The sequence below is a fragment of the Lathyrus oleraceus genome, chromosome 1 (assembly GCF_024323335.1).
Source record: "Lathyrus oleraceus cultivar Zhongwan6 chromosome 1, CAAS_Psat_ZW6_1.0, whole genome shotgun sequence".
NCBI lineage: Eukaryota > Viridiplantae > Streptophyta > Magnoliopsida > Fabales > Fabaceae > Lathyrus > Lathyrus oleraceus.
The window spans coordinates 343448862-343473629 of NC_066579.1; the positions used below are offsets into that span (position 1 = coordinate 343448862).

At 35.4% G+C, this 24768-nt stretch overlaps 1 protein-coding gene across 1 annotated transcript; it reads right to left on the bottom strand.

The window, feature by feature from the left end:
* Window positions 1-3301: 3301 nt before the first annotated feature.
* On the bottom strand, window positions 3302-19670 carry LOC127105886 (uncharacterized). Its single transcript, XM_051043096.1, has 4 exons — window positions 19619-19670; window positions 19460-19528; window positions 19024-19100; window positions 3302-4243 (listed from the first exon to the last, which is right to left on the bottom strand). Exons 1-4 carry the CDS (start codon window positions 19668-19670, stop codon window positions 3302-3304), a joined length of 1140 nt encoding a protein of 379 aa, XP_050899053.1.
* Window positions 19671-24768: the final 5098 nt, after the last annotated feature.

Below are 24768 nucleotides of genomic sequence, written 5' to 3' on the forward strand. Positions count from 1 at the left end.
AGTCTTTTTCATATCCCATGGATATGTAAAGAGTGTTGTTATGCGTTTTACCCTTAGCGGGAAAATCATTATTAGAAAAGCTTAGTGTGTTGTAAGACATAATGTTTCCAACTACATGGTCAAACTGATCAACTGTGACATTTGGATTTACGTAGGCTTTCCCCAAGACTTTCAACAAGGTCTTGCGGTGCACTTCAGAGTTTAAGAGTAGAGACATAACAGATATCTTTGATTAGGTTTGAAGAAGTTGATCCACCACCTTATAATCACTCTTTCGTATCAGGCGTAAAAAATTTCCAGCCTATACATCCTATATGGGTCTACTCTCAGGAATGACGGATGGAGCTTTACCATTGTCAGGCTTTACGACCACATGCTTACCCCCTCTAAGATTAGAAGGAGTGAAAACCATACCGCTTCTCGTGATACCGCTTGCATCGGCAATATTAGTGATAACTTTGTTGTTGACCAATGGTTTCTCAACACCATTCACGGTGATAGTGGGCTTGTACCCCCATGGTACATCTTTATCAAATTTGTAGGGGAAAGGAGCTGGCATTTTGATGTCCAAGCGCTTAGCAGAGTCGGCAGGAGGTGTACTTTCTATGGGTGGGCAAAATATCTCAAAAGCCTTGGGCTTATTGAAGATAGGAATTATGAAAGACACTTCATCATTCTTTTTATTTCCACTAACCTGTAACACAACTTCGGAAATCAGCATTTGTATATCTTTTTGCACATAAAAGCAACCTTTAGAGTTCCTCAAACAAACAGAGCACTTCTCATGATATTTCTTTAGAATACCGACCTTGAATAACTTGAGGTGCACAGGAACTAATGAAGTCTTCACTTTCAGGACATCCATAATCAAGTTCTCATCTTCAGTAATCATATTTACTGCCCCATGCTCAGGAAATGGGTTAGTGGTCACATTTAGCATATCACCGAACTTAATCATTCCCAATCTCACAAGTTCTTGGACTTTTCCTTTGAATACAAAGCAATTTCCAGTGCCACGCCCTGACGCGTCAGAGTGGAAAGCACAACGTTGATTAGGTTCATACCATCTAGGCAACTTGTCAGGCACTAGCGGTGCGACATGCTTTTCTATGAGATTTTGGGCGAGTAGAGAAGGTAGTAGATCAGTGTATGTCATCGAGATTAGATCAAACTAGAATTGAGTCTTTGGAGGACGTGGATTTTGCTGAGTAGCAGATGTAGATGATTGCTGTCTTTGTTGTTGTCGTTGTTGCTGTTGCAGCTAATACTGAGGCGGTGGTTGTTGTGGATAAGGCTGATATTGTTGCGGTAACTGAGGATATTGTGACGGATAAATAGGGAACATCGGGTGTGGTGGCATGGGCAGATTTGGCATTATAGGTGCCCCTGGTGCCACTGCGGCTACCAAGGGTTGTTGATAGTAGCCTGGCATAGGCTGTTGTACTTGTGGAGATGGAGTTGCATGGACAACTGGTTGATGTTGTTGTCTTCTATTATTTGGTCTGTGGTGGGAAGCAGCATTAGCATCTCCTTCTTTCTTTTTCTTCCATCCACCACTCTTTTTGGTGCCACTAGCAAACGCAGAATTATCACGAGGCATTATTCCTACTTGTAGCCCTTCTTTGAGTTATACATCGACCCCTACCATCTCGGTGAAGTCACGAGGCATGCTCGAAATAAATTTGTTGTAGTAAAAGGAGTCTAAGGTCCTCAAGAATAATTTGCATAGTTTTTTTCTTCAACAGGAGGAGTGACTTGGGCAACAACTTCCCGACACCTTTGTGCGTATTCCTTAAATGATCCATGCTCTTTTTGGGACATGTTTCCCAATTGAGTATGATATGGTGCCATGTCCAGATTATACTTATATGTTGCACAAATGCCTCATCGAGATCAAGAAAGTTTTGAATTTTTGCACGCTCCAAGCTCATATACCATCTTAATGGAGCACCAGACAAAGAGTCTTGAAAGTAGTGATTCAAGAGTTTGTCATTATCTATGTAGGCAACCATCTTCCTACAATACATGACCTGGTGCGTCTGATGGCAGGTAATGCCCTTATATTTATCAAATTCTGGTAGCTTGAATTTAGCAGGGACCCTTACATTTGGAACGAGGCACATCTCGCTTGCGTTCTTGCCAAAGAGATCCTTCCCTTGGAGGGCACTCAGCTTCTTGCTAAGAGCTTGGATTTGACCTTGTACTACATCCTCGGCAGCGTCTGAATGGATGCTCGGGCCATGATATAAATTAGTGAGGTCCTCTTGAAGATGGTAAGTAACCACAGCAGCAGGTGATATAGTATAGCCAGGGTTTCCCATGGACACGAAAAGTTGAGCTCCATAGGGGTTGGCGCCATAGTATTGAGGAACGAAAACCTGAGACACAATTGGTTTCAAAGTGAGCGGCTGAGAAACCAGGGGTGGTGACTCAAGTGGATGAGATCCATAAGGACCATAGGGACCAAAAGGGCCGGTGGGGAAGCCTTTAGTCAATTCTGGGGGAGGAATGAATCCTTGATATCCATGAGGAGGGCCATAAGGATAACCAAAGGGGTAAGCAAATCCAGATGATATACTGAAGCCGGTAGTTGCAGCAGCAGTAACCACAGTTGTGATAGGAATTGTAGCAGGTATAGTAGTATCAGAAACAACTGGAGCAAACACTGTTATACTCAAAGGAGTTAATGGTATGAGCTTCAACCTTGCCATCAAGGTGTCAATTAATGCAGCTTGTCTCTCCTGGCTGGCTCAGAGAGTAAAAATATCTTTATGCAGTTCACGGTTTGCTTGTTCGAGAGCATCCATCCTCAATTGAATATTAGCCTTTGTTGGATATATGTGACGGGTAGCATGCACTTATGAAGAGGAGAATAGACAAGAATGAGACTTTTTGAAAATTATTCTATTTTGACAAAATATGACAACAAATGATAGTGCAAATGATGCATGGATGCACAGGATTTTGTTTTTAATCACTTCTTATTTTCAAGGACTTGGTAAGTTTTAAACATTTGCCAACTTCTTTCAAACTGAAAGTAACATCGCATTACAAGGAAAGACAATAAGTGTTACAAATAAAAGCAATGAAGAAAAGTACAAAACAAAAATACAATAAATCAAAGAACCATAGGCCTAGTCTTCAACTCAGCCTTCAGAGCGGTAATCTCTTCCAATGCTTGTCCAAGAAGTCTTTCGGTATGTAGCAACTTCTCCTTCTATTGATAGGAAACAACCCAAGATGCCTTGAGATATCTATCTAGCCTTTTCCTTTTGGCGACCCCTTCTTCTAGAGCTACCTTTTATCGAACAATAACATCTTCCTTCTCTTGCAGTTGACTACAAAGTTTAGAACATTCTCCATTAACAAAGTAAAATTTGTTCTTCCAAATGTCTCTATCTTTCACTAACTGGGAATTCTTTGCCTTTAGCTTCTTGAATTCCTCAAAAGAGACACGAGCAGGTCCCATAGGATCGCTACCCAAAGGTTGTGGAGGGAGGTATGGCATTTTGATCTTAGAAGCCCAATTTTTAACCCAAGTGGTATAAGCCTCTTCTACCACACAGTTTCGAGGACCTAACTCAAACATTTTCTTGCGAGAAATATGAGACCAAGCCTTCACAACATCCCTTTTAAGATTCACATTCTCTTCACCTTCTCGAATGACAACAGGAGTAACCAAGAGAGACTTAGGCTTATCATTCATGGAATAGCCAAGCTGACAGTATGCTAAAGATGGATTGTAGGTGATAACTCCCTTGGTACCAATAAGATGTACGTTGGGGAATTCTCCATAACTCACTACAATCGTCCCAATATCATAGGCTGAATTATACCATACTATGTCCCCATTAGTAAGAGCCATAAGCCTTTTTGACCATATGAGAATGTCCTTGTTGTATAGAGTGGACTGCGACAAGTGCGAAATAAACCACTTGTACAATATAGGTGCACAACAACGGACCCATCCATCCTTTTTCTCGGTCCTAGAGTGGATGGAGTAATAGACATCTCCTAGAAGAGTAGGAACCAGATTACAAGTCATGAAAATTCGAATAGTGTCCATATCGACAAAGTCTTTGAAGCTTGGAAAGAGTAGAATCCCATAAATCATCAAGGCCAAGATTGCCTCAAAAACATCATTACTCCTCATGTTGGCATAATGTGAAGCTGTTTCCACAAAGTACTTGATGCGGAAACCAGAAATTCCTCCTTTAGTGGTGAGACCATTTTCTACTTCAACCTTTGGAACATGTAGAGACGCAACAATAATGTGGGACTTTGGTACCTCCTATCCTCCAACAAAATGAGCCTTATTACGGATTGGAATTCCCGCAATGTAAGCGAATTCTTCGAGAGTCGAGGATAATTGATAATCGGGGAAAGTGAAACAATGATATGTTGGGTCATAAAAATGTGAAAGAACCCTAAAAGCCATGCTATCCACTTTCACTTTCATCAAATATAAAAGATTGACATACCTCTTTATAAAACCATCAAGATCTTCCACACGAGCGGTCAAGTCTTGCTATAGTGACAGATCTGGATCGGGAAAACTGAAATGGAACTGACTCCTAGTTTCTTTCTCCAAATACATCCTCTAAACAAATGAAAGGAGTTTACAGATGAATATACTTTTGAATCCTTGAAACTAAAATGATAACCAAAGTTTTTCTTTATTGACAATTTTCAATGCAAATGCTTTATCCATATTCAAGGATCACAACCCGATTTATTGCAAACATGGAGAATAATTCGAACATCGCAACCTTTAGGGGATAACCGGTGTAACATTAATCCGAGGGACAACCGAGGGACATACCGATATTTTTTTATGGAAGGGACATCAAGGGTCAAACTAGTATAAATATTCCAAGGGACTTTATTTGTCCAAGTTTGCAATAATCCGAGTAATTTCTCCTTGAAAGTGGATAAAGGATGTTATGATGCATGAATGCATAAAACTACAATGCAAGGTTATTGGTTTAGGATCACAAGCATGGAGCCAAGGTGGATAATGTCAAATCCCCCTCCCACAAGGTATGTGATATAAGTTTAGGAGATATAACAAGTAACCGGGTTCTACAAAGGTGCTTGAATGTTAACAATCCATCTCGAAGTTATTACTGACTTATCACGTAGGTGAGGACTGACAATAACCTAAAGAGAATCTCCTTCAAGTGCGGTATTATGTATCAATCCCATGAGGCCTAGCCCAAAAGGGTATTATCACACCACGTTCCTAAATAGAAAAGATGGGTTAATTGGGTTCTATGGTTCTCGGTGTTCAGACCCTAGGGTCGTCCTTCTGTAATACCATTACGACTGGATCATAAGGCCTCGAGAAATTGGGGGGAATCTCCACCAAGTGTGAATCTCATGTCAACCCCGCATCACCTAAGCCAAGGGGGTCTTTATGACTATATCACATCATATTCTTATGTCTTTGCTCAAGCTCGGGTCAAACCTTTTCTCACACGACATGTATCACCCATAAAACAAACAACAATATATAAGCAATTTTAATTGACTTTTCTATTGGGGATGCAAATATGAAGATCCCCAATAGAGTCGCCACCTGTTGCGGTGAGATTTTTAAATGTAAGATATTGGATTATATTAACTCAATTGAATCACTAAGCATGAGTCACCATGGAACTTTATTGTATCTAAAAAAACATGGAAAGGGAAAATATCGATAAAATCCTAAGAAAGAGATCTAGGTAAGCAAGTCGTTTATGCAAAGGGAAGGTGTTAGGCACCCTTTGCATCCTTGGTACTCCAAGGAAACCATTGATCATATATTGTTTGCCTTATTATGGGTATTAAAAGGTTAGTGGGTTTAAAACAAGAAAAGGAAGGGGTGAGGTTGTATTTTTTATTATGCTTGCAAAGATTTGTGTGAACATCTCATGCCTACGTACCCCCCAAGTAGAATGAGGGATCAAAGATTCGTAGTTCACCTAAGAGGCTGTTTTTATTTGTTGGTGGATTTTATTAGAGAAGGTGATAATAGGCCTTATCACTTAAGATAATTTCCATTATACATCATTTTATTCTTGCTTTCTCTTTTGTGGTCCACCCTTGTGGTCGATTAATTGTGAGGCTAAAAAGACAATCGGCTTACAACATTGGTTGGGTGCTTGGTATATGGACCAAGTAAATGCGGGGTTTTAAAATAAAGTGACTTTTGTGTTTTTTTTATCTTTGATTAGGTTAAAGCCTTTATTAGGTGTTTTACAAAGTTTTTTTACATGCAAAAAGGGTGGTTTACTAAGTTATGGACAAGGGAGGTGAAAAGTTTTTCATGCAAGAAAGTAACTTTAGTTTTGAATGGTTGATTTTAGGTTGGTTTTAGTTTAAGGTATTAAATCCTAAAACCTCTAACCTACCCCTCATACAAAGTCCTATAGCCCTATCTAAATATAGTGTTCATAGTATCCTTATTACATCATTTTGAAAAGCAAGAAAGATAACCTAGTCCTAAGGTGATATTTCCCTTCCACACATGGAATCTCAAAGACAAAAAAATGGTTTGATCCCTCAATCATGGCATACATTGACACACACACACACCACACAATTGGTATGTAATGGAATGGCATAAAAAATTGAGCTCAAAGAGGTGTAATTTGGAAAATGGCTATGCACATGAATGGATAACTTGAAATGCAAGGTACAAGATTGTCAATTTGAGTTTTGGTTTGAATTAACCTAAAACAATGATGCACACAAGTCATATGAACCATTTATGAGGTGTTTGAGTTGGAAAAACACCCAAAAAGCCTTTAGATAAAAACCTCATTTTTTCACTTTTGGAAAATTTTAGCAACTTTGAGGTTTGCACTACAAGTCCTTGCACTACATTTTTGGCCTTTGGACAATGAATTAAAGTTATATATAATGGAAAAATAACATCATATCAAAAAGAACCAACTCAATTGGGTGAAAATTGAGAAATTCATAGGGTAGTGAAGTTGGCAAAATGACCTATAATGTATAGACCTCATTCACCCTTTTGATATGTGAAGATAAAATGGTCAAAATAGTTGTAAGATTCATTTTGCAAAAATAACCACCTCATTTGGACAAACATTGAAGGAGTTATGATATTTTGAAGTTTGGCTCAAAATCACTAGGAACCAAGGATGACCTATAATGTTTTCCCAAAATAAATGGTCTTCCACTCAAAATTGGACTTTGTGATCAAAAGAAAACTTGTTCGGGATGAATATTGATATGGTGAAACTAATCACTCCATTTGGATGAAAATTGACCAAGTTATGGTCAATTGAAGTTGGGCAAAAATCAGGGCACTGAATAGGGGGACTTTCACACTCAAGTGCTAAACCAAGCAAAATATCTTCTTGAACAATGAATAAAACTTGTATAGGGTCTAAATTTGAGCATATGATAAAAATAAAGAGCTCCATAAGATAAGTATTGCCCAAGTTATGACCTTAGGAAGTTCAACTTGAAAATTAGGTCAAAACTCTAGACAACTTGAGATGTTTTGCTTTTAAAAATGGTTTTCCATCCACAATTTTCTCTTAACATGTGAATATAAGTTGTATATGATGAAGATTAGAGTCCAATGCAAAATGATACATATCCATAGCTTGCTTGGTGAAAAATTTATGACCTTTAGAGGTCAACCTATCAAGTCTTAGAGCCAACGAAGAAATTCCTTGTGATGACTTGTGTAAGACCCTAATTTTTACCCTAAGATCCCTCATGGAATCATATCATTTCTCAATGTATTTGCCTCAAGGATCATAGCGTGTGTGGCTCCTTACCCTTGGGTTGGGACTTGTGTGAGTTGGTTTGAGACCACCAAGCATGCTTGAATTGTATATTATTGCTTTTATTATCTTGTTTACTAACCAAAAGCACAAAAATATGTCACTAACCTCTTTTGTTTTTGAAGCTCAAGTGACCTTGTGATCCCTTGCTCCTAGGAGGCTCCTATGCTCAATGAAGTGGCCAGATGAAGATGAAAGCAAGCATGACAATGGTTCCCAAAGCTCTCAATCATCATATATGTCTCCCAAGTATCTCAATTTGCCATTTTGATCAAGATAAACGAAAGGGCTTGAGGTTTGTTTCCCAAGGAAACCGTAATTCATCTGTGCCTTGCTCATGAAGCAACCTCAACCTATGATCAAATTAAATCAAGGGAAGTTCTTTCACTCATTATTTTGTGCATATATGAGCCTATGTGAGTTTCCTCAATCATTTATTCATCAAGATTTGTAGTTTGTCCTTGAGAAGTTGACTAGTCAAGTCATCTGACTAAACTGACGATCACTGAGACCTACCTTTTGATATGTTTGTCAAATAAAGATGGCCCCAAGAGAAACATTGTTCTTAAGAACCATATGAACAACTTTCATGTTCATCAAAAATCCATTTTAAACTTGGAAGGTCATCATTCATTTCAAAACATTATAGGTCATTTTGACTGAAACCCTAATTTTGGGTCAACTTCCCAAGGACCTAACTTCTTCATTTTTTATTATTTTGAAGTGAGACCAATTGAATTGGAAATATTAATATGTCTAATTCAAATGTTATGTTGGACAAAATTTCATAATCCTAAAATAAACACATGTGATAATACAAAACATTATAGGTCACTTTGGACCAAAACCATTGAATCTTGAAAAAGTCCAACTTCAAGTGCCTATAAATTTCTCATCAAAAATCCAAATGATGCAAAATTTAAGTCCAATTTGATCATCTTGAAAATATCTACAACTTTGGTGTTGGAGGTTTTTCCATTTGAGGCTTTCATCATTGAAACAGAAGGGCTAGAAGTTGGTCACTTTTGGCAAAAAAAAAATCAAAGGGAACTTATACATGTTTTGTACCTCAAACTTCAAGGCCAGTTTTCACAAATTTTCAAACTCCAAATGGATTTTTTCCCAACATAGTTTTTGTTCCTTATGTCAAGTCCTTTCCAACCATTACTCACATGTATATGAATGTGTAGGTCCAATTATGCAATTCTCATTGAATCTTCATGCACAAGCTATTGCAGTCCCAGTTGCACGTCCATTTCAACTTCAAATGATCTCAGCTTGTGATTACACTCAAGTTTGGGCCTCACATGCGCCTGTACAGGCCCATGCATGGAGGACCCAAAGTTTCATGCACACGAGTATTTCCTCACTTGGCATCAAGCTTAGCTATAAATACATTGCCATGCTCATTCAAAAACCAACCTCAAGGCAACCTGAAACTCTGCTGAAGTGAAAACCTAACCATACTCAAAGGAAATCCAATTTTTATTTCTCAAATTCAAGCTTGAATTTCAACAAAATCAGTTGATCTTCAAGTCTTATTCCTTAGCCTTGCATTCATATCACATCTCAAGATCAAATTGGAAGCAAAAGCTTGGAGGAATCGTGTTGATCAAAGATGCACTTCAAAGGTTTATCATCTAACTATTTTGATCTAAATCTTGCTCCCTGATATGAATTGCTTGTGTTCAAACTGTTTTCTGAAGTCCTCGAGCAAGAGGCAGGCCAGTGGTGGTCTTGATATCATGTTTTGAAGCATTTCAGTTTGCACACCTTGAATTTCAAGCTCAGATTTCTCACTTGATAGAAATCTTAAGGACAGTCCAAGGTTACAAGGGTGATGTACATCACCCCAGCTTCATTTTGGTACCTGGCTCGTGCATTTTGGTTGAGGTTCAAAAACCTGCAACTAGTGGCCAGAGTTGGTTGGTCCACCGGAGAAGATGATGGTTTCCACCACCATCCCCATGTGGATGACTCCAAGCCCTTGGATCTGTTTTAAATGTTCTAATCTCAGCCATGCGTGTTGTTGACTTATTTTAATACCTCATGTTACGCGCTTGACTCAAGACTATGGTATGCCAGCGCTTCTGATCCACTGGATTTAGCCACGTCATTTAATGAAAGTCATCCAAGCGCTGCTGATTTTTCTCATTTTCTAATTTCTGTTTTAATTTCTTTTAATTTCTTTTATTTTCAAAAATTCGTAACTATTTTATTTGAAGTCACAAAAATATGAGACCAATGGCAAAAAAAATCTTGAAAAATCTAGTTTCATAATCTGATTTTTAATTATTTTTGTGACTTCATTTAATATTTTTTGTGAATTATTTTGTTTTTGATAGTTTTTAATTCATTTTAAATACTTTTTGATATCCAAAAATTCCAAAAATATTTTCTTAACACATATGGATCATGATAAGTCTATGAAAAATATTCTCATCAATTTCTTAATTGATTTGAGATTTTAATTCATAATATGTTATTTTTATTGTTTTTAATTGATTTTAAATAGTTTCTGTTTTCAAAAAATGTTGAGAAAATTTGCCAAACCTTGTTTGACCATGTTAGACCTATGATGATTCAATTGGGCTTATTGAAGTTGATTTGAATTGAATTTGAGGTTTGACCATATTTTGTTCATTTTATTTTGTTTTATTTTAATTCCAGAAAATACAAAAAATATATGTTTGACTTTGTTGACTTCTAATCTTCATTTCTCTTCTGTTTTACATTGGTTGATGATGATTTGGTTCACATTTGATCATTGTGTTTTGTTTATGTCATTTGAATTCTCCTTTTATCCATTTCATTTCATCTTCATCTTCTTCTTTTTTTTTTTTGGCCAATGAGTTAATGATTTGTGGTTGGTCTTGACATATGAGAGGCTTAACCTTCTTTGATCCAAAACAAACTCAACTTAATCAAAGATCAAGTGAGTTGCTTTGTGTCCAAGATAGGTTGCTTCTTGGTCAAGCAAAAAACTTAAAGTCCATACAAGGCCTTCCCTCTTTTATTTTGGCATAGCAAGTTGTAGGAGCTTGGCTTACTAGTCATGATCTCTAACTTGTGTTTATTTACCTATAGTTTTATTGGCCGGCCTCAGATAGGCGTGACTACTACATTAGTCCACTTACGATTGCTTAACATAGCGCTAAGTTGTCTTATGACACACTAATATTAACTCCTAACAACTAACTTTAATTCAAGCATTTAATTTCTTGCAATTTACTTTAATGCAATTTACTTTCTTGCTCATTAATTCATATTGCTTTTTCCCTTTGCTCATTTGAGCATATATTTTATGGTTATGTCATTTTCCCTTTGCTCATTTGAGCTCATTATTGTATATAAATGTATTGTTGCTTTGTGTTTGTTTTGTCTTTGTTTGAGTGAACCCAATGCAAAAAGGAGAAAGGACTTAGAATTAGGACCTTACCTATGCTTAAAGGAGTTCAAGAGAAACTAGGCCTCATGCCTTTAGAATGCTAAAAATGTTGAAGAGCAACTAGGCCTCATGTCTTTAGAATGCTAAATCTTAAAGTTGATTTCAAAGGACCCATAATCTAAACTCATTCTTTGTCCATTCCTCTTATTGCATTGTGAACTTTTTGATGTTTGTTCTTGTGTGATAGGGATTCCAAACTTGAGGTAGTAAGGAGGACCATTGTCATGAATAGCCAAGTTAAGAGAGACAAGCCAAATGGAGATCCTAGGAGCTTGAATGAATGTTTGTTTGATTGCTTGAGTTAATTGCTAAGTCCAAAAGAAATGAGCATCTTGAGTCATCTTTATGATCTCAAGAAAAGGAACTCCAAGGGTTTTATCTCTTCTCTTATCTTTGTATGTTTAGGACTAGCCCTTCTCTTCTTCTCTCCACTCTAACCCAAGCCAAACTCATTTTGTGTAAACTTTGACATTATTTTCAAATTAGAAACCTAGGCCTTATTCCTTTGATATTTTCAAAACTCTTTTCACTAATACTCATTGTAAATGAATCTTAAGTTAACTTTGACCTCATTTTGTGAATACATCTAATTTATAAATACAACTCACTTCAAGTTGTTTTTGTGGTTCCAATGACCACCTTTGTTAAAACCTTTTTCATAAACATTAGCCATAGGTTTGAGTTATCATAGTGGTTGATGTAAACCTCACCTTATCCTTAGTGATTGGACTATAAGCCTTCCATACTTATTATAGGGTGGATCCCTCACTAGTATGTTGAAGCTCTCCTCACAAGGTGGATTGTTGGTTTAGGTTGAGTTTTCTCCCTTTGATAACAAAAGACCTTCAGGCTTTTGATTAAATCAATTCACCAATCCTTTTTGAGATTTTTACCCCGAACTACGAGGTTTTGATCCTACCTTTGTGATGGTATGTAGGCAATGGGTTCATCCATTCAAACAACAAAATTGTAAATATGTATATTCTCTTCTCATCTCCCCAATCTTGTTTGCACAAATATTTTCACAAATATCAACCTACAATACACACTTGCAAAAAGGGCTCCCTTAGAGTACTAAGGATATTTTTGGTGCGTAAAACCTTCCCATTTCATAACCAACCCCCTTACCCAGATCTCTGACATTTTTATTAGTTTTTGATTTGATAAAACTTCTTACTTGGCTTTTGCTCGCTTTTTAGCCTTTCCTTTGGAAAAATAAAGAGGCGGTGGCGACTCGAATTGTATGATTTACTTTTGATTTAGTCAATAAATCTAAAGGTAACGAATACCCCGCTACAACTTGCACAAATAATGACCAAATGATGTTGAGATCCATGAACATCATGATATTCAATTCCAAATGATAAACTTGAATGATTAAGACCACAATTCCCTTTATTTTGATCTTCAAATTTCTCAAACCTTGCACCATCTAACTATAAACGATACAAGCACAATACAAGAGCAAACATCTATCTAAATGCATGAAGTTAGTGATGAATGATGCAAATGAAAAGTATATAAATTTGAGCTAAGTACATAGTGATAAGAGACCAAGCAAGTTAAAGATAACACAAGTAATAGTACAAAGCAAAGCAATGGATGATAGAATGAATGAGATACCAAACCCTAGCTTGAGCAAACAACCAAGGAGAGGTTATCAAGACCAAAATCACTTAGATCTATGCTTGTGATCACATTAGGGTATTGATGAATTGAAAGTATGAATGCAATGCTTGATTAAGATGCTATGAAGCTTAGGGGTAAAATTGGGGTATGACACATGCACATGAACATACGTAACATAACATAGAATTTGTGACCGCTCCTAGAAGTCCAATCCCCAACTATACCAGTACAATTCCCCGAGTCGGGATACTTATTGGCCTTCCCTAGTAATTAACCTTTCCATGAGCGCCTTTCAACAAAGGATATCCCCAACAAGCTCATTCACCACGAGTCTTCCAAAGATAACATATCCAGTAAATCGATCATCTCGAATGATCGTTATCAAGCAGTGAGCATATGATCATCTCTCACATCCCCAATTTAGCAACCTATCCCTCATGCGGGATAATTTCCATCAAATACAGAGGGTTTCATCAAGGTTTTATCAAGAGAGTTTACACAGGGTTCAACCATGGTTTCATCAAACAACGATCAGAGGATCGTTCGAGTCCTACCAAAATTCCAAAGTGATCAGATGATCATAGGAATTTCAACGATCGGAGGATCGTCAGAGTCCTACCAATATTCCAAAATGATTGAATGATAATAGGAATTACAATGATCAGAGGATCTTCAGAGTCCTACCAAAATTCCAAAATGACCGTATGATCATAGGAAGTGCAACAACCAAGGGATCATCAGAGTCCTACCCGATTTTGGTAAAATGATCGAATGATCATAGAAATCATATGCCAATTTTCCCCTAATGGGTTTGAAACTAATCAAAAGAGTATCATCGGGGTTCCGTCAAAGGTATCATCAGGGTTCCATCGAAGGTTGGTTTGACTACCAGCAGAGCATCAAAGGTTGTTCAATCCTTGCTCATCCCCATAATCTACTAACTCCGACGTCAAAATTAGGCCCCATCTCTATATTTAATCATCTCCTCCCTGAAAAGATGAAGGCTCATCGTTATCATCATAATTTGAAGCTGATTAAATAAGGACAACTGTCATACCCAAATTTTGACCACCATTTTCATCTAACTTTAAGCTTAGACTATCAACCTGTCCAGTGTCCTTACAAGTCCTTTGATCAACCCCAATGACATAAAAAATCAAAGGAGACCCTTTTGACTTTTTAGAAATTGTTATAGTTAGTTGCTATTAGTTGGACTTTTAGGACATCATTCAAGTTTCTATTTACTAACTAGGATATCATATTTTCTTTCTAGGATACCATTTAAATAAATAGCTTTATTTAATAATGTTAGAGGGCATTTGAATTAACTTGCTAGAAAATATTTTAGTAAGAGTGCATTAAAATATATTTATCATTTAAAATATTTTAGGCTTTAGAGTTTAATTCATATTAGTGTATGGTCATTTATTTAATTAACATTTAGAATTACTATTTTATTAATTATTCAATATTATCAACCGAGCATAATATAAATTATTTTTGTTTTAAGCTATTTAAATACTTACATTATGATGGATTACTTAATAATTATGAGTTGATTACTATTTATTTAAGTAATATTATTTAAATGATTATGGTTGATAATTAGTAATTAAATATATATTTAGTCATTAATGTTGTCATTTTTATAGTATTATTGAGTCATTGAATTATTTAATTGGCAGACTAATTATTTTTAGTGGAGGACTTGGTCCACTTTAGGATCAGGTGCGGTAAGCAAAGTCAAAAGCCCATAAGTCCAGTCACAAACCCTAAAACGTGCATAATCAGAAACATAAAGGATCAAACTTTATTGGAAATTATTGAATCAAATATTTCTATACATCAGAAACAATGAATTTACAATCAAACCAGGGCACGTACATCAGATCCTAAAAACCCTAATTCCTAAAATCTAATCAAATCATTAATCAAATAAAAACTTTCTCAATTATAACAATCAAAATAATATAGAGACCCTAATAAAAATCTATATAAACCTAAGGTAAGATCAACAAGAGAGGACACAAAAATTCAGAAAACCCTAGAAAGTTTTGCTCCAACAAATCCCAAAACCTCAGTCAAAGTTCAGAAACATAGTTGGTTAGGATTTCACATTGAAGCCCTAGTACTACTTGGACTTGGCCTTCATCCCATATCCAGAGTACCTTACACAAAGAAGAAGAGAAGGAGTAAGAAAAGTATCAAAGTAAAAAAGGAAGGAGAAGAAAAGTTAAAGAAAGTTGTTACCTTTGTTGACCTGAGAATCCCTCATTTCCGTAGGTTGGTTGCACACACCTTTTTGCTTAATTATAATTGCATACTTTGTGTTGGTACTTGGATTTTTGTTTGAACTTGACTTAGGGATTTATGATTTGTTTATGTTTAATTTGTGTTTAGGATAGGTTAGTTTTGTTTTAGGAAGGGTTAATTGATGGTTTAGAGTTTGATCTAAGTAAGACTATAGGTTTATGGGTAGTGTTAGGGTTAGTGTTCTTCGCAATTAGGGCTAGGGTTCATCTGGTGGGCTAGAGTTCATCTGGGGGGTTAGGGTTCATGTTGAACCCAAGTTAGGATTCATGAGGGTATGAAGATTTGGGAAGGGTTCGTGAGGGTATGAAGATTTGGGAAGGGTTCGTGAGGGTATGAAGATTTGGGAAGGGTTCGTAGAGTTGGATGAAGTTCTCGGTTGAACTTCAATCGGGAATAGGGGAAGACGGTGGTTCTAAGGGCGGACATTCAATGTTTAAAGATTTTGTAGTTTGGGTTTTCATTGGATAGAAGAGAATAGAGAGATAGAGGAGTGAAAAGGGAGAATAGAAATGATAAAATGAAATGCTTCTGAAGGCATTTTGCTTATATACCCCCTCAATCAACTGCCACGTCAAGATTGTGTGCCCCCCCCCCCCCCAGATAATTAATCTGCTAACTCAAGTCAGTAAGTGTACATATGTGCTTATAGTGCACCCTTGTTGACTTTGCATCACGTCCATTCAATCTGACTACTTTGACCAGTAATCTAAAATAGGGGTCAGGATCTTACGAAGTAAGATCCTTTTGATATTGATCAAGAGATCTAGAGAGAGTCAATCGTTGACTCTCTCCCTCTATACGCTCCCTCCAGCGTGAGCCTCTGAAGACTAATGGACATATTTTCATTACTATTTGCACACCCCGTCCACTGGCTCATTGCTAACGTAGTTAATTTTGCACCCCCCCTTAGAATTATTTAAATTTTAACATTTTTCTTATTTATTTTATATTGTTTTCTATTTTATTTTATTATTAATTATAATTATTAATAAAGTAATTATGATTAATTAAGCTAATAGTATTAATTAATTAGTTTATTAACTTAATAAAAAATACCAAAAAATATATAATTAAGTTTTTAATTAGGAATCTTTATTAGGATAAGGTAAAGGTTAATTTTATTATGATATTAAGATCAATAAAGTATAATTAGGGTACTTAAGCATAATTAGGTTTAATTAGTTAATAATTAGCTTATTTTAATTATTCTCTTATAATTAGCATAATTAAAAATATAATCTTAATATTTTTGTTTTTAACTTGTTTAATATTTTTCAACTACAATAATTATATATATATATATATATATATATATATATATATATATATATATATATATATATATATATATATATATATATATATATATATAAACTAATCATAATATTTTGCAATTAATGAATCAACTAAAATCAACATAACACATTCAAATCTTAAGTCATCTGCCCTTGTTCATTGAAGCGTTTTCAAATCAAATATTTCTCCGCCCCCGATGCGTTGAGAACTTTAAAAATCTAAAAACAACAAACAAATAAAAAATTTCTAGATGAATTATGGTACTATGATCCTTCATAATGCTTCAGGGTACGTAGGCACAAAGTTGTAACCATCTATAGAGTACAATTATAAAAAACATTTTTCCATTCTTTTTGTAATTAAATCTCTTCTTAAAACATTCTGAAGTAATTTTCTTGTAAATAAATAAATAAATAAATAAGTAAGAATAAATAACAAAAACAAATATCCCATAGTAACCCTGGAACTATATAAGGTTCTCATTGAGTATAATGGAGATGAGGGGTGTCTAACACCTTCCCCTTACTTAACTGACTCCTGAACCTTAGTGTTTCATCCTTAACATTATGTTTTATCATTATTTCCCTGTTCCTTAGAAACAAATAAAGGATGATGGCATCTCTGTAAATTTTCCAGCCGTGACACCCTCCTTCATCGTGACTTCTATAAACACTCAGAGAGCATCAAATTGATTAATATCATCATAACTTTCCTCTTTCATGTTCTCTTTTGAAAATAACTCCTATAGGTAAAATAATGAACACTAATATATAACATAGAAATTATTTCATTAATTTAAATATTTAAACAATAAACCTATAAGAGAGATAAAAAGAGAAAGTCATAAAGCTTCAAAGTTACCCAATCTTAGTTCGTATTTGTTGGGGTTTCACTTGTCCATTCAGATTTAAAGGGCACCTCATTCGCGTCCATATCATTCACATTAATGGCTTTATAATTTTACCGTGACAATAAACAACACCTTTGTAATTCATATATCATAAAATTACAATATCAATAAACACAAGTATTTTTTAAATCTCAATTAAATATATTGTTTAAACCTAATCTCATTCAACAAATATATTTTCAATCTCAATTAAAATCATATATCATAAATCAAACAAGAAGGAAGAGATGAGAAACATACAACTTTGTGAGATTCAAAAAATGAGTGATAAAGAGAGTTTTGAATCTAAACATATTTGAAAGAAAATGTTCTTGTTTGCCTAGTGGGTGATTGTCGTTGATGATGTTCCTTGAAGGTGATGGTGGGTCAGAAAGAAGAAATGATTTTTTAAAAATAAAATTATTGAGAGAGTTTTATTTGTGTTTGGAGAGGTTTAAACATTCTCCTTTTTAATTTGTATAGATCTAAGCCTTTAACAATGAACCTCCATTACAATCCAAAAAAAATGAAGAAGATAAAGATGAAAGAATGAGGAGATAGATAGATAGATAGATAGATAGATAGATAGATAGATAGAGAGAGAGAGAGAGAGAGAGAGAGAGAGAGAGAGATTTTCTAACTAACTTTCTCTATTGCAAAATCTGTTACAGATTTACTTCTATTTGAGTTTATATAGATTCACCAAAACTCAAATGCAAATGTAAACTTAAATGCAAATGAAATTCAAAGCTAAACTAACTTGAATGTTGCATACATTCAACAATATCCCTTAATTCACATTCAAGTCTAAAAATCAACAACACCAATTCCATCCCTCAAATTGATAAAGTATTCAATTTTGATTGCTTTAGTCAGCACATCTGCAAGTTACTTCTGAATTCTGACATGAACAACATCAAGTACTCCATTCTGAACCTGATTGCATGGAAAACGATACTTGGTATCAATATGTTTTATTCTTCCATGCATCACTAGATTCTTATAAAGTCTTATGGAATATTTGTTGCCAATCATCAACTTGACTGGTTTGTTCACCTTGAACTTCAGTTCCTGTAGAAAATTCATCAGCTATACAGATAGACAAGCTGACAAAGCACCAACTAATTCACATGTTGATAATGAAATCATTGGTTACTTTTGGAACACCAAGAAATAGGGGCTCCCAAATACATAAACATGTATCTTGTAGTGCTTCTTCTATCTACTATGTATCTACACCAATCAAAGTCTGAGTAGCATATCAGCTCAGCATCATCTGATACTCCAAATGGAAACAAAATTCCATGCCTTTGAGTTCCTTTTACATACCTCAAGATCCTAATTGTATCTTGGTAATATGATCATTTTGGTTTACTCATAAACCTACTTACTATTCCAATTGCATATCATATGTCAGGCCTGGTGTTGCACAAATATCTCAGGAAACCAACCAATTATTTGATGATTATAGCATATTCATCCTCACCATCAGAATCAGAGTCCAACTTATGATTTGTCTTAGCAGGTGTGACTGTTGACTTACAATTCATCAATTTAAATCTCTTCAGCAACTCAAGTTCATACTTCGTTTGGTGCACAATAGTTCCCTTCTCAGAATGCAAAATCTCTAACCCTAGAAAACATACCATATTTTCAAGGTCAGTCATATCAAATGCATTCATCAGCATCTTCTTGAACTTGTATATCTCAAAAGTACAACTCCCTGTCAAAAGTATGTCATCCACATAAAGACACACCAAAATCACATTTCCTTCAAAAGTATGCTTCACATAAACACCATATTCCATTTCACAGTTTTTGAAGCCCAGATGCTTGAAAAATGAATAAATCTTCAGATTCCAAGCCCTTTGAGCTTGTTTTTAGCCCGTACAAGGCTTTATGAAACTTATACACCATGCCTTCTTTGTTCTCTTTCAAAAATCCAGGAGGTTGTAACACATAAACTTCTTCTTGCAATGGACCATTTATAAAATTTGAATTTACATCTAAGTGTATCAAGGTCTGCAAGTCTCCTTGGTATCTTTTTAACTCTCTATGGCCTCTAGGAATATGCAAGTTCACCTTCAGAAGCAGGACCACCTTTAGAAGCTCCACCTTTAGAGGTTGAACCAACTTCGTAGGTTGGATCACCTTTAGAATCAGATCCACCATTAGAGTCAGACACACATTCATAGTCAGAGTCATCTTCAGATTCAGACTATCCTTTAGAGTTAGAATCACCTTCAGAGGAAGAGTCTCCTTCAGAGGCAGAATCAGAATCTAATGTTGACATTGCACTAGAGTTATATTGAGACTTTCTTTAATCCCAAATTTCTAATTCTTTTACTATGACATCTCTATTAAATTCAACTTTGTTGTTGATTGGGCAATAGAGCTTATAAACACTTGTATTGTGGTAACCTATAAGCACCCTGACCTTACTTATGTCATCCAATTTCCTTCTAGTGGTATCTGGTATATGTTTGTAACATACAAAACCGAACACATTGAAATGGCTGACATTTTGATTTCTTCCGGTCCACTTCTCAGTAGGAACTACTTCCTTTAACTTCTTTGTTGGGAATCTGTTGAACACATATACTGAAGTAGCAATTCCTTCACCCCGCAATTGCTTAGGCAGATTCTTCTCCTTCAACATGCTCCTTGTCATGTCAAACAGAGTTTTATTCCTCCTTTTAGCAAGACCATTATGTTGTGGAGTGTATGGAGCAATCACCTTATTCTCAATACTTTGTTCCTCAAATTACTTCTTGAACTCTATTGAGTTAAACTCACCTTCATCATCAATTCTGAGGATCTTTAACCTTTGTCCACTTTGATTTTCAGCCTTCACTTTGAACTTGTGGAACTCATGAAACACCTCATATTTGTAGTTAATTAGTGTTACCCATTTCATTCTTGTGAACTCATCCATAAATGACACAAAGTACTTGTTCCCTCCAAGTGAAAGTACCTCAAGTAGACCACATACATCAGAATGCACCACACCTAAAGCATGAGTTTCTCTTGGAGGCATTTCTAATGAGAATGACAATCTTGGTTATTTTCCTCTCATGCATGTATCACGTGATTTCTCTGGTGCCACAATCTTAGGAATTACATATACCGGATTGAGTTACCCTAAATGCTTGTAGTTCATATGGCCCAATCTCTTGCGTTACAACTCATTTTCCCCTTTAGTACTTCTTGCTATAAGACATTGGGTGTCTGTTGTTGTAACATTCACCTTGAATATTCTATTTCTTCCCAGTTCAAACTGCATAATCAGCATCTAATTACAGTTATACAACTTCAAGAGATTGTCCTTCTTGGTAATTGAAAAACCTTTTTCAATTAGATGGCATACACTAATGAGATTTCTATCCATTCCAGGAACATACCACACATCCTTGATTAATACAGTTTCACCATTGTTCAACTTAACTCTAACATTTCTCATTCCTTTAGCATTCAAATACTTATCATTAGCACATCTGATCTTGGTCATTTTACTAGAGTCAAAATCAACCAGCCATTGTTTGTCTCTAGTTAGATGGTTTAAGTAGCCACTGTCCATATACCACCTGCCTACCATTGGTCCACCTACATTCTCAGATGCCATTGATAACATAGGTTCATCATCAGAATCTGCTCTAGCTATGTGTGGCTTCTTCATCCTTGCTAACCTTGTTTGACCATCAATCAACAGCAAAATGGCCAAATATGTTGCAACTGTAGCATTGAACATTTCTCTTGTCAAACTTCTCCTTTCCATTTTGAACATTATGATGTTTCTTATTAGAATTGGAGAGTTCTGACTTCTAAACAGCACCACCATACTTTTTCTTGTTCTCTAGCCATGCTTGCTTCTCATTTTTCTTGTCATAATAAGCTTTCAGATTTTGAGCCTTTAGAGCATGTTCTAACTCTTTTTCAGAGTTTCTTTTAGTCAGACGCAACTCTTGTGCCTCTAAACTACTATGAAACTCTTCAATTCTCATAGTGCTAGTGTCTTTAGAGTGTTTTAGGGCTATAACTATGTAATCAAACTGAAGAGTAAGATATCTCAATACCTTTTCAATGATTATTTGTTCAGAAAGTGTTTCTCCACAAGACTTCATCTCATTCGTGACCACAATCACTCTGGAGATGTAATCAGGCACCTTCTCATTGTTCTTCATGTTGAAATTTTCATATTTCTTACGTAGGGACTGCAACTTGACCTTCTTCATTGATGCGTCACCACCATAGCACCATACCAATGTATCCTACGTCGTCTTCATCGTCGTTGAATCAACAATTTTCTCAAACACCTTCGTATCCACACACTGATGGATATATAATAACGCCTTCTGATCCTTTTTCCTCGTTTCACGTTACACATTTTTTAGCGCTTTTGTTGCATTTTCTACAACCGGTGTATAACCATCATTGACGAGATCAAGAACATCTTGAGCTCCAAACAACACACGCATCTGAATCGGCCATCAATTCTGGTTCTTTCCTTCGGATACTGGAAGTTTTCTGTTCAAGCTACCGTTTTCCCTGTTCATCTTCGTTCTTGTGAAAATCATTTAGCTCTTACCAACAATCGTGTTTCCCAAACTCCGAGAATCAAGATTTGTGATTCTCTCTAATTTTGAACTTCAACTCAACGCGTACTTCATAACTGAAATCAATCACACAACTCGCTACACTTGTGTTTCCATGTGAATCGAACCGGAGCTCTGGATACCAAACGTTGGAGTTCAACAATGAACCTCTATTAACAATGCACAAGAAAATAAAGAAGATAAAAGAATGAGAGAGAGAGAGAGAGATGAATTTTTTAACTAATTTTCTTTATTGAAAAATCGGTTACAAATTTACTTCATTTGAATTTTATATAGATTCACCCAAACGCAAATGATCTACAAACAATTTAAATGCAAATGTAAACTTAAATGTAAATGAAATTCAAAATTAAACTAACTTGAATGTTGAATTTCATTCAATATATATATATATATATATATATATATATATATATATATATATATATATATATATATATATATATATATATATATAAGTGCATTTTAAATTTGAAATTAAAGTTAAATTTTAATTATTAAACTATTAAACCAAAACAATTAAAGATATTTTATTTAAAACAAAACTGTTTTTTAAGATAGAAATAGTATCACTATCACTAGCAAAGCCCAATCAAGAAAACGACACGATGAAAAAATTTCAATGATGTGGACTCACGTGGCTACCAAATGCCAACCAATAAAATGGAGTTGGAAAACACCTCTCATTCCCAAATGCTAAAAACAAAACAAATGGCTGTATGTCACATTTAATTTTTGGTTAACTTAAAAAAGAATTTAAATATACTAATTGTAGGTAGTGAAATAAATTTTAATAAGTAGATATATACTAATAAAATTTATAATAAGTTATGTCAATATCCTAAACTGTCCATTTTTAAAAGCATATAAAAGATACAGAAGATATTTTTATAAAATAGAAAGAGAATTCATTGAAATCTAACATTCCTCGTCGCGTTATCGTTTAATTTGGGTTTTATTAGAATTTCATCTAATTTATTTTTATAAAACTGACGGGTATCATTCTTTATAAATTATTTTGAAGTTTTATGTTTAATCAATATGTGATTTAAAATCTTTCAAATATACCCCTCACATTCAACACTCTTTTGAATTTGGTGCATAGATACAAATGGTGAGTGGTCAATGGTCCAATCGATAGACTCTGATACCATATTAGAGTTTGACATAACTCATATTTACAAAACACCGGGCACACGTGCATGATTCTTGGACCAAACCTCGTCTCATGGAGCTCCAAAAAGCAATCAATGGTAGCACGTTCAGTCACTCAGGAAAAATATTGTGTCATTGCCCAAATCACTTTTGAGTTTCTATAGATTGAATCTCTACTCACGGAACTCATGTTGAATTTCAAGTCCCAAAGTTAATGTGTGATAACATCAGTGCAGTCATGGTGTCGCACAATCAGGTTCTTCATGCAAGAATAAAACACATTGAGTTTGACATTCATTTTGTGTGTGAGTCAGTAGCAACCAACAGTATCATAGTCCAACCCATTCTTGGAACGTTACAAATTACAGATACTCTTAAAAACCACTTTCACACGTGTGTTTTTAGAATTCAAGACCAAGCTCAAAGTTGTACCACTACTTCAACCATGAGCTTATGTGTGATGGGAGGAGGGTATTGGAGTCACATAGAATAACCATATAGTAATAGCAAGGAGATAGATTCAGTTAGTCATAAGAGGAAGTTTAGGAAGTTGGTTAGGAGTTTAACTAACTTTCATATCATATCATGTAACTAACTATAAATAGCAAGCTTTGTACATCGTTCAACTCAATGAACTATCAATAGCATCACAAGCTAAGTTTGTTAAATCACAGGCTGTAAATAACCAGCATTCCAAGAGAATTCTCTCTACCCCTCACTAGAAAAAACTTATCTCCAATATTTATAGTTATTGGAGTGAGGGGTAAAAAGACCTTTTTTTTGTCGGTTGCGCGGGGTCACCCAACTACCTTTCTCCAGTTTTGTAACGAAGAAGAAGAAAAAGAAAAAGACCCAAGTAGTCAAGTTGATGTATAACTTCTCGCAAACCATCTTGAAATCCCTAATGTAACCCCAACTATCCGGAAATAGTTGAGAAGGAGAAACATTAAAGACCTTGAGGATTTATGTGGAAAAGATAGAAAGAGGAAAAATGACTCACATATCCTCAATAAAGGGAGGATAAAATGAGAGATACGGTGATGAGGGATCGGAGGAAACAAGCAAAGTCACCCTCTCATATGGTAGACAAATATCTATGATGCCCCGATCCCCATTCCCCGAGGAAGATACATCCACTCTTGTCTAAAAGACGCGGATCTGTTCCTCAAAATTGTAAATAGATACGAAGTCGCTCGCGCCTTCGGGAACAACGGAGAAGGAAGATATTTTGTTCTTGAGAAAATAGTAGAGCAAAAGGAAGTCACCACCATCGCAATCGTTAGAAAGAAACTATCTATCTAGAAATCCTAGTCCTAACACAGAGACACCTTTTTCAAACAGATCTCTTAAAATCTAGTACCACAAATTAGGAAAGATGAAGAAGCTCGTACCTAAGAAGAAGTTGAAAGCTTCGTTAAGGGAACGAGAGGAGATATCCTGAGTAAAAATTGTAGAAAATAAAATAGAACATGAAGAGAAAAACCCTTCTTATAGGGAAATTCTATGAGTTTCCCCGGGGTTATATAAAACTCGGCACGATACCTTCATATGCCATTAACGTTGGAGATTTCGAAGAGCATGTCATCATTGATTATATTAAATTGAGAAAACATGTCCATAGCG

What these genes read in the sequence shown, in the direction of transcription:
- LOC127105886 (XM_051043096.1), bottom strand. Translation starts at nt 19,670, where the DNA reads ATGTCAACATTAGATTCTGATTCTGCCTCTGAAGGAGACTCTTCCTCT. An exon ending in AGGAGACTCTTCCTCTGAAG is followed by an intron (nt 19,529 to 19,618) that starts GTGATTCTAACT and finishes CTGATTCTAAAG; the next exon opens with GTGATCCAACCTACGAAGTT. An exon ending in AGGTGGTCCTGCTTCTGAAG is followed by an intron (nt 19,101 to 19,459) that starts GTGAACTTGCAT and finishes TACTTTTGACAG; the next exon opens with GGAGTTGTACTTTTGAGATA.